At 27.6% G+C, this 12029-nt stretch overlaps 1 protein-coding gene across 3 annotated transcripts in view; it reads right to left on the reverse strand.

Annotated features, from left to right (window-relative positions):
• Positions 1–7919, reverse strand: part of LOC100206670 (progranulin) — a 42337-nt gene extending 34418 nt beyond the window's left edge. Inside the window, exons 1-4 of one of the 3 annotated variants that reach the window (XM_065809072.1) lie at positions 7580–7919; positions 3332–4547; positions 2972–3022; positions 2570–2794 (exon numbers count right to left, since the gene is read on the reverse strand). In XM_065809072.1, the coding sequence (XP_065665144.1) occupies positions 2570–2794; positions 2972–3022; positions 3332–4547; positions 7580–7858 (1771 nt within the window). In that variant the 5' untranslated portion in view covers positions 7859–7919. The remainder of the gene's footprint in view (positions 1–2569; positions 2795–2971; positions 3023–3331; positions 4548–7579) is intronic. The other 2 variants (XM_065809075.1, XM_065809073.1) reach the window with 2 other exon arrangements.
• Between the last annotated feature and the right edge of the window lie 4110 nt (positions 7920–12029).

A 12029-nucleotide genomic window follows, 5' to 3' on the forward strand; every position in this document is an offset into this window, starting at 1 on the left:
GTATAAGGCAAAGGATAGAACCTTGAGGAACCCCTGAAGTTACATGGTATGAAGAAAAGTGCTGTCTATCGAGGAAAATTTTTATACTACGAATGGTAAGAAAGGATTCAATAATCTTAAAGATCTCACCTTATACACTACAAAACAAAAATTTATAGAAATGATTAACATGCCAAAGTATGCAAAAGGCCTTAGAAATGTCAAGAGCAATAATCTTAATCTCTCCACATCTATCTAATGCAGGATAAAGCCTATCGGTTATTACAGTTAACAAATCAGCAGTAGAACAAGAATACCGAAACATAATAATGATCAGAAAGTAAGTCATTATATTTAAGACGAGAGATTAAGTGTTTTTTAATTTAAGACTCAAAAACTTATGATAGTAAGAAAACTAATGGAAAGGTAGTTAGATTAGTTAGATTTCTCACCAGAATTTTTAAATGTAGGGATAACAGATGCTTTCAAGCAGACTGGAAAACAAGACTCTGATAAGCAATTGTTAAACAGTTTTGAAAGTATAAACATCAGCTCGAGAGAACACTTTTGCAAGACTATAACAGGTATGTTGTCTGGACCACATACTAGAGCAAAGTCTAAGTAGGAAATCACTTTAGATACAAAAGCTGGAGTAATACGAATGCCAAGCAATCAACCTGTTTGACGGCTACATCAGGTAGAATGCAACTAGTGGAATCAAGAGATGATACTGATGAGAAGTTCTTAGCAAACAATTCAGCGTTGTTTTTAGGTGAAGTAACAAAATTATAACCATGAAAAGAAGGTGGCAGAACAGATTTTCCCTTTTTATAGATATTGTTAAAGATTCTCCGGAAGTCACAAGTGCATGATTTATGAGATGAAATATGAGATTTTGTGACCTGAGAATACCGGGCTTTGGAGTTACACCTTTATACAATGGTTTTTAGCGATATTAAACAGACATCTGTTTTCTGGAAAATTGTATTGTTGATAGATATAAAAGAGTAATGGTTTCAACTGGAAATTGCAGCAGCACAATGAGAGAAAAACCATGGTGAAGAGTCAGGCTTGACTTAGAGTCATTGAGAGAGAATAAAAGATTCCATGCCAGCCTGAATCCAAGAAGTTAGATAAGAAGCACATTTGTCAGCAGGAAGACAAAAGATTTCTATCCAAGGGCCATCACAAAGAAAATCATGGAAAGAGTCCCAGTAAGCTTTAAGGTAGTTGTAAGAGGTAAGTTGATAGGAAGATTCTGATGATGCAGAAGTATGAGATAATAGCTTTAGAGAGATCAAACTGTGGTCAGAAGCACCTAAGAGTGAATGTGGAATAACTGAGCACTGACTAGGATCAGAAACAAGACATAGATCGAGTAGAGAAGGTAAATGATTTGGATTGTCAGGAAAGTGAGTTGGAAAGTTTACTAATTGTGATAGAGATTGAGAAAGGCAAAAGTTGTGGACCTAAACGCCTGCAGAGTCACTGACACCAGAGCCAAGCCATTCAGTATGATGAACATTAAAGTTACCAAAAACAACAAATTTGGCTGAAGGATTCAGAGAAAGGGCTTGGTCAATTTAATCAGAAAAAACATCGAAAAGAGTGCAAAAAATGAATAGATGAAAATTATATTTAAAATTGAACAGTAGATTTAAATATATATTTTGCAAGTATCAAAATATATTTAAAACAACTTATTAGTTTTAAGGGTCATAAATCTTATTCAAATCAAGGTTCGTCAGAACATCTAAAACTCATAACATCGAAAAGGCTGTGGTCAAGTTGCTGCAATTAAACATTATATGTGTGGTCAGGAATGGAGTGCGATTGCACCCACTTCCCAATAAAGCCTTTATAAATATATATATATATATATATATATATATATATATATATATATATATATATATATATATATATATATATATATATATATATATATATATATATATATATGTATATATATATATATATATATATATATATATATATATATGTGTGTATATATATATATATATATATATATATATATATATATATATATATATATATAAATATATATATATTTATATGAGTATATATATATATATATATATTTATATATATATGTGTGTATATATATATATATATATATATATATATATATATATATATATATATATATATATACATATATATATACATGGGATATTTCAAATATAATATAAGATACTGATACTATGATACATGCATAATATAAGATATTATACATGATACCATGCATAATATAAGATACTAAAATATAAAAAAACACAAAATATAAAACCATATATAATAAATAAATTGTAATATAAGATACTAAAATATTTAATCTGAATAAAAAAATAAATTTAGAATTAATAATTTTGTAAAAAACTTTTATACTACAACATCAATACAAAACCAACATAAACCCAAGTCAAAGTTTATCAAATCCTATATAATTCCTATCCCATTCTATTCCTACTTCATTCAAAATCAGCCTATAGGCATTACCAATATAGATGCTAAACAGTACACTTATGGTTTGTTACTACAAAATAAAAATGTAATTATAATTCTTAACCTCCACTAATACAACTAAAACCATGCGGGCAACAATGCTCATGGTCAGCACAACACACTGCATTAGGCAGTGGACAACAGCCATATTGACCAGATTCTAAAGTACAACAAGTGTTATCATTGGGACACTGAGAAATTAAATCTGGACATTCCACATTCTTCACATTAACAATGGCGTTTGTGCGAACTGAATCTTTACTTATTTCAATACCGTGTTTGGAAAATCCTTGAATCACAAAAAAGTTTTAAATAAAAATTAAAATTGTTAAATACTAATTATTTTTAATAAGGAGAATAATAAATAGATAACAAAAACTGTTAGGTGCTATTTCATTTAATTTTAATAGCTACCAAATATTTATGTTATAAAAAATATTACTATTTTATGAAACTTTTAATAAACCTTTCAACAATTTTAGGGCGTTCAAACTTTCTGCTTCATTGCTACAAGTTCCTGAAAGAAATAAAAAAAATTTTAAATGAATTTTAAATTTTTATTTCAAAAAAGTTATATTTCTCAAAAATAATATTTTACAACAATAAAATAAAATAATAATAAAGTCAGACTAAATAAAACAATAAATACTATGATATAAAATTCATACTATATGTAAAATAAATATTTAAATAAACTTCATAATTATAAAATATTTAAAATTGAAAAAATTATTACAAAAAAATTAAAAGTTAAAAAGTTGAAAAAATATAAAAATATGTTAATTAAAAAAAGAAATTTTTAAATAAAAATAATTTTTTTTATTACCATCACCGTTACATATATAACCATATGGACAGCAATGAACTCTGTCATCGCAGCATGTGGCATAAGGCAATGGGCAACAACCATACACATTATCACCAATTAAACAACAAGTATAACTATTTGGGCAACATGTGGCACCATCATGACAAATAGTTGTAAGTTTAGAAATACCTATTTTCATAAACGAAGTCATTGAATTTTCTGCATTATAACAACCAGTTTTTCCACACTTGTAATCTAGCGGGCAATAATGAATGTCATCGCAAACTACAGCATTGGAAATAGCACAACAACCATAATTTCCATTCTTAAGTAAACAACATGAAGAAGCAGAATCACATGAATGAATTTGATCAGGACATAAAATAGGCAAATTAAGCCTTTCAGCCAAAGCACTTTTTACAATAGAGGCTAGCTTTTTTTTCATTATGTTTTTAAATGACCCATTGGAGGTAATGCACCTGAAATTTTTTATGTCACATTTTGAGTGTTCAGGGCAGTAATAAGCATCATCTTCACACGAAACAATTTGTGACTGCGGACAACAGCCAAATACATCTTGTTTTATTAAACAGCATTCTTCTTTTGATGAGCAAAAATATAGGCCACCAGGACAAACATGTGTTTCTTTTTCCAGATTTAAAATCTTTATAATGTTTTGGGGAATAATTTTAGCTTTCTGCTTTCGTAACATTGGTAAAACAAAGTTTTCTTTTACGCAACCTTTTGTTTCAAAACTACAGTGGTAACCAGATGGACAACAATGAACTCCATCAGAGCAACAATCAGCATTAGGATATGGACAACAAGTATAACCTCCACCTGGCTTTTCACAGCAAGTGCTGCCTTCTGAGCACACTGACACCATGTCAGGACATGTAACAGTTTTAATGCTAAGGTAATTTAAGACATTTTCATTTTTAACATAAGTTGCAACTTTAGTAAAGTCTTTATACTGAAATCTTTGGCTCGGTACACAACTAGGTAAGTTACAAACATAGTTTTGGGGGCAACAATGTATATAATCACTGCAACAAACAGCAGATTGATAAGGACAGCATCCATACTCTCCACTCTCCAACAAACAACATGTAGTATAGTCTGGACAAGTACTGCATTTGTCAGGGCATAAAACATCTCCAAGACTTGTTAAATCCAAGCTAACATTAACTTGGAGTTTATTTCCTATTTGATCTCCTTTTCTAATTTTTAAAACCTTAAAAAAAAAATTTAAAACCTTAAAAATAAATTTAAAAAAATTATGTTAAATAAATGCACTCATATTCATATATTTAATAAAATTTTAATATACTTTATAAAAAATCATAAAAAAGTCTGTTAAAATCAAGTTTATATTAACTTTATATAAACTAATACTTAATGAAACGAGAAAGACTGAAAATAAGCATGTCAACAAGCATTAGAAAAATTAAAATATTTTGTGTTAGCTTCAAAAATCTCACATGCAAATCTGTTAAAAAGAAAGTTACATCACAACCTTAAAATATCTTAAAACAAATATTAAAGAAAAAATTCATTACTTCATCATTACTTCATCATTAAAATTACATTTGAAAAACTATTCATGTCAAAAGTTATTTAACAAATTTCTATGCAAATAAGATTTTAAAAAATCTTATTTGCATAAAAATCTTACAAACATTTTATCACATGAACCATTGTTTTTGACAAAACTTTTTTTATGTTTTTTCAATTTAATTTATATCAACTTATTAATATTATTATTTACTCATTTACATTTATTAATATGGGTGTGTGCAGGGAGGGGCGAGTAAAAAATTCAACAATTACTTTGAATTATCATTACTAAAAGTAATGATAATTCAAAGCTATATTTACATTGAATTTGTAGTAACCTTAGACTCTTTAAGGAGTCAGGAAAACATGAAGAAATATAGTGGTGTCATCAGCATATAGAGTAACAAAGAAAGATTATTAGAAAGATCATAAAGATGAGGAACAGGATCTAGGATAAAATATTTTTGAAAACTTTTTTCAAATACACCATATAAAGCAAGCTTATGAAGAAGACCAGCATACTAGACTTAAAAAAAGCCTTTAAAATATGCTAACAGCAATACTTTGCCTCACCTTTTTTGTCTAATGCACTATAGAACCTTTAAAATATAATAGTTACCACGTTAGCAGTAGAACAAGAAGATTAAAACCTTTACTGATGGTCAAGTAAGTTATTATACTGGAGAAAGTTGACAACTCAAAACCTTACTAATAATAGTAAAAAATCTGATTGGGAAAAAAAGCAAAAACGAGTTTTATAGACCAAAAAAATTGGCTGAATGAAGTCATTAAGAACTTCTTAAAACCCTGACTAATTATATAATACTTCTTAAAACCCTGACTAGTTATATAATAATAACATTTAGCTTTTTTTTTTTTGGTAACATTTTAATTAAAGCATACTTTCTTATCTTTTTATTTTTATTTTTTATTTTTACTGTTATCTAAGCAATCATACACAACTGAAGAGCAATATAGTTATACTAACTGTATTTCTTTATAGGAAAAGATAATTCATGAGACAATTTCAAATTTACCTAAAAGGTACATTTTTTAGAATTAATCAAAAGGTGAACTTTATAAGGTTTTTTACACTTAAAGGTGAATAACTCCATTCATTTTAAAGATCCTCACATCAGAGCTATAGATATAAGTACTGAAAGATTTATGCAGCAAGATCATCTGATTCACTACCTTTGAGAGTCAAAGTTAAAAACTGAAAAACTAGTTCTGTATATATCAACTAAGCATTAAAAGTAGTTTCTTGAAGATGTTCCTAACATTATTGAAGATGTCTTTAAAATTCTTGAAAATATTTCTAAGTTCAATTTCTTAACTAAAAAATCAAACATTGTATCAGGCTTATACTGGAATGGTGTCAGACCACACTCTATTTCTGACGAAGCATATAACTTTTTTTTTGGCAATTTGACCATAACAGTTTAGATGTTTTAACATAAAGTATTTCAGAAATGTGCTGAAAACACTAAACTAAACTGGGAAAAAAAATTAAAAAAAAACTAAAAAAAGATAAAAATTCCTTATGAACAAGAAAATAAATAACAACAAAAAACTTAAACTTGAAGTAAAAATTATTTTGTTATGCTTTTAATTGCGTTTTGAAATAAATTTAAAATTTTTATCTTTTGAAAAGAAATAAAGCAATCATTCTTATGTCTATACTAATTATAACTTATATAAAATAATAATAACTTTAAAAAAAAAGTTTAAAAATAACATATGCGTTTAAAAGATTAAAAATAAAAGCATTGAAAAATACTTTCAAACATTTATGTTTATCATAAAAAATTAATACTCATGTAAGTTAAAAAAAAATAATATATAATATTCTTCGGCAATTTAAATAAAACGCAATTATTTAAAACAATACTTGGAAATAATTTGTTATTTTATTTAAAAGCTTTTCACATAATATAAATCTTTAGAAAAGATTAATGATTCAAACATTTTAAAGCAGATACTTTTAGCACATTTCTGAATGGTCTAAATAGTGAAAACATCTCAACACTATGATCTAGTTGTCAAAAAAATTATATGCTTGGTCAGGAATAGCATTCAATCACACACCATTTCTGTCCAATTCTTAGTCTGATTTAACAAAATACTCAAACATTTTACAAAAAATATTTCAAATACTATATACCACTTAGCAAAACCTCACCTAGAATACAGTCCGAGTCAAGAGTCCCTATCAAATAATATTATAGAAAATGTACAACAAGTAAAACATTTTTTTGTCTTATTTAATAAATTTACTCCTAACAATTCTGAAATCAACCACTTTTAAGCCGGAAGCAAAGAAGAGAGTTACAGAGTAAACAACCAGTAGACGGTAGATTTAAAAACTTTAAGTTGATAAGTCTTATCAACTTACTAATTATACCATTGACAACTTGCTTATTTAGACTTATTATCTAAGTTGTTAGATAACTTTGAAGTCTTTGCAACTGTAAGTTGATAAAATAAAAAATGTCCAAGTAAAATGAAGAGGCTGAATTAAAATCCGCCAACAAACAAAAAAACACCCAAGCTGAGCCACAAAAAAAAAAAAAAAAAACACTCAAACAAGAAATCATAAAATTAAAAAAAGGCAATAGTTAACACAGAAATGAAGAAAAATATCAAAATTAATCAATTCAATAGAGTTTGCAACCAAAATTATAAATAGTTAACCTAAATGTTACTTACCCTCTTTGCTGAATGTTTCTCTAGCATGTCTCTTTTACGATTACCACGAGAACAGCTATGTTCTTCTAAATCACAAATGTAATCATTGGGACAGCAGTAATTACCATCTGAACAGCATGTTGCATTTATATAAGGACAGCATCCAAAAACATTTGGAGATATTAAACAGCAGGTTTCATCATCTCCACAAACTCCTTTATCTTCGCATATAAAATCGGCAGCAATAATACCATATAAGACCAAAATAAGTGTAATAAATAACATGTAATTATTCTTCATATTCTAGTTTTTGTATAGCAACATTTGGTTATTTAATACTATAAGATATAAGGATAATTCTATGTTAAGGTCAATCAATGCACATTATGATAAAAATAAAAATTTTAATTAATATATTTAGCATATTGACAACAATTACACCAAGGGAAAAAAATTTAAGTAAAAAAGAAGATAAAATAAGTTTTCTTTACTAATAAAAAAAAATAAATGAACAAATAATCAAAACATAAATAAATGATAATAACAACAAATACAATTATATATATTATAAATGAACAATTTTATATATGTATATATATATATATATATATATATATATATATATATATATATATATATATATATATATTTATATATATATATATATATACATATATATATAAATATATATATATATATATATATATATATATATATATTCATATATATATATATATATATATATATATATATATATATATATATATATATATATATATATATATATATATATATATACATATACATACATATATATATATATATATATATATATATATATATATATATACATACATATACATATACATATACATATACATATATATATATATATATATATATATATATATATATATATATATATATATATATATATATATATATATTAATTTAAACTAAAATTTGTTATTAAATTAATTATGAAACTTTCTTAATATATGTATATATGTGTAATGTATAATAAATAATACCATGCATGGTATATATTGAGTAGAGTTTCAAATTGTATGCATATAATTTTTAGATCACATCTCTTGCAACTTATGCATGGAATTATGAAACTCTATTCATTATATACCAAGCAATCTTTAGATTAATACCATGCATTTTTCAGATCACACTTTAGATCTCAGGTATATCTGGTTTGGGGACAAAGTTGTTTACTTCAATTTGAAAATAAAATCTTATTCTCGTAGTTATAATAGATGGATCCTTTTTACTTTCACTTGAAGACATAAAATTGATCGATCAATATTTGAAATAGAAAGTAAATAGCGTTATAAGTGTCACATGACTTGAATAAGTTTACAGATTTATAGCTAAGACAAGTCTGTATTTACTAAGCTTTTGCGGAAAAGTTTTTCAAGCATGCGCAAACAATGTTAACCTTCTGAGCGCGTGATAAAATTTAAACGCCGTAGGTTTAATTAACCAAAAAAAAAAAAATCAAAAAACAACTATTTTTGAGTTTTAGTTTATTTTTTGTAGTTTTTAAAAGAATTTAAGAAATGCGATGTATTTAATTCAAAACTGTTGTATAATAGATTCGAAACGAGCTCTGGACAAATTTTCGCGTCACGGTAAGGAAGGAGGCGTGAACTTCCTGGTTAAATGCACTTCCGCGGTGTTCTGTGACAAGACCGTAAGGACTTCTTGGGGCACCAAAAAAAAAAATAATAATAATAATAATTAGAAAAGCATCCAGGGCACAGTCCAACACAACATAACTGACACTGCCAACTGGTGCGGACACAGGTTTGGTGCCCAGCGACACATTTTATTTTTTTTCCTGAACAAATTTTGACAAGGTTATGACCATATAAAGGATTGTTAATCGTTGTGTGTTGAGGAAGTGGATATGGTACAATACAATCTCCCAAGATGTTCGTCTTTTTTACTGGTTGATACCCTCCAGCTAAACTTTCCACAATTGCCATCATAAAACCTATTCTAGAAATGGGCTTACTTTCATTAGTGTTAAGCTTATATAATAGGTAGCTGTTTAGAATAGCCCTGCCTTTTCCTCGCTTGTAAATTTTAAACTGAGACAAATAACCATTGGGGCTGTCTGAAACACACCATAATTTTATTTCAAACCGAGAATGACTCTTGTTTGGCATATATTGGCGGAGATTTGGTGTCTTTCCCTTGTAACCAATCATGCTCTCATCTATAGAAATATCTTTTTGAGGAATATAAAAATACAGAAACTTTTTTTTAAAATGTTCAACTAAATACTGAACTTTATAAGACTTATTTAGTTGTTTTTGATTATGGATAGAGATATCAGTAAAGTGAATAAACTTAAGCAAAAGTTGAAAATGGTCACGATTGAAGTGAGTAACAAACAAGGGAGTGGAAGCACAAGGATGAATAATATCCCAATATAGTTTAATACTAGCTTTCTTGATGAGACCCATATTAATAACAACACCAAGGAATGCCTTTATTTCTAAAAGATTTGTTTTTCCTTGCTTTATCCATCCATGACTTATCGAAAATGGATGGATTCTCAAATGTTTTTGGTTACTTTATCCATGCATCAGCATACTGGTTTGTATATGTTACTAAATTTTCCAAAAATTTTGTTGAGAAAAATAAGTCAACATAGTCAATGGGCTTTGACTCTGGTGAAATAGTATGTTTGGGTCTGGTACACCAGTAAAAGGAAAAACATTTGGATCATTATCATCTCCTACAACAGGAAGCCACAAATCTAAAACATCATCAACGCCAGCATCATCATCAGAACAGTCTACATAAAAAATAAACACTTCAAATGCTTTGATTTGGTGATATATTTAAATTTAATATTGTATACAATTTTTCAATAGAAAATATTGTGCCTTCATCAAATAAGCTATCATCACTGCTACTTAAATATTCTTTGCTTGTACAACTTTCTTCTTCGGTGAAACTTTCTTCGCTGTCACTCATCATTAATACAAAATATACACAAACAATAGAAAAAAATGTGCTCTATTCAATAGTACCATTTTTTAATTTATGAACAGCGGTATTTTTGTAGAAAAAGTCATAGTTTTGATGATGACTTTCAAAGTCACGATCGTGCTCTACGTGCAATGACGGTATAGCCACGATCGTGGCTGCCCGTGCTCAAAAGGTTAAAAAGCTAGCAAGATTTTAATAGATCACTTAAACATAGTTTAATAGATCACTTTAACAGAGTTTGATAGAAAACTTTGATTGTGTTTGATAGTTAACTTTAATCAGAGATGTATTCAAGTCAGTCAACATTAATAACAAGAATAAGTCCAAGACATTGGGACTTAAGACCAAAATCAGAGTTTGATAGAAAACTTTAAGAGAGTTTGATAGTTTATTTGACCAGAGATGTATTTAAGTCAGTAAAGGTCAATACCAAGAATAAGACTAAGACATTGGGGCTTGAGACCAAAATCGGGACCGAGACTGAGTGCTTCAATATCGAGACATCAATAATTCAACCCGAGACCGGGATTTTTTACACAAGTAAAAGGTCTTTGACTTTGTCTTGCGTTGAGAAAGTATTTACAAGACCGGGATCAAGACTTAGATTCTGAGATACAATAAGAATTACTTTCACGCATGTTTGTATACTATTAGGCCCTTAGTTGGTGCGATAATGACGTGTTTTTGCAGCGTAAGAATTAATAAATAAAAAAATCTTAGTATTTTTAAGTTCTTATTAAGTTAGTATTTAATTACCTTTAAAAAATCTTCAAATTTATCAAACTATCTTCAAAACTTTTAGTTTTTTAAAAAAAATGGAAGTTACTATAAAAAACATTAAACGACTTATAAGGACAAACTTGAAGGACTGTAAAAATATATTCTCAAAGACACTGACAAATTTTTAAAAAACCAAGAAGCAACATTTACAAATATTATAAGCTCAAATCTGAAATTTATGACGGATAGACTTGATAAACTCGAAAGCGAAATTAACATCAACAAATCAAAAAACTTAACTTCAGAAAAAAACTTTAGCGATATCGAAGAGACTATGAACTTCCAAGAGGAAAACTTCACGAGTAAACTAGCACAAATAAGCCAAAAGTTTAAATAATGAAATTAATATATTAAAAAAAAAAACTTTAGACTTCGGAAATAAATCACGCCGAAACAATATAAAAATTGACGGAGTAGCCGAGTCTCCTTCTGAAATATGGTGAATGTGCTAACTTAGTCAAAAGTATCTTTAAAAACCAATTGGGAATTGCGGAGTACATAGTAATTTAAAGAGCCGATCGATTAGGACAAGTAAAAGAAAATAAGCCGCGGACTATAACTCTCAAACTTGTAAATTTTCGTGAAAAAATATTATCTTTAGCAAAAAAACGCAATGGCAATGCAATGTCCATAAATGAAGTTTACGCAAATGAAACTTTAAGAAAATGATAAAAGCTTT

The sequence above is a fragment of the Hydra vulgaris genome, chromosome 11 (assembly GCF_038396675.1).
Source record: "Hydra vulgaris chromosome 11, alternate assembly HydraT2T_AEP".
NCBI lineage: Eukaryota > Metazoa > Cnidaria > Hydrozoa > Anthoathecata > Hydridae > Hydra > Hydra vulgaris.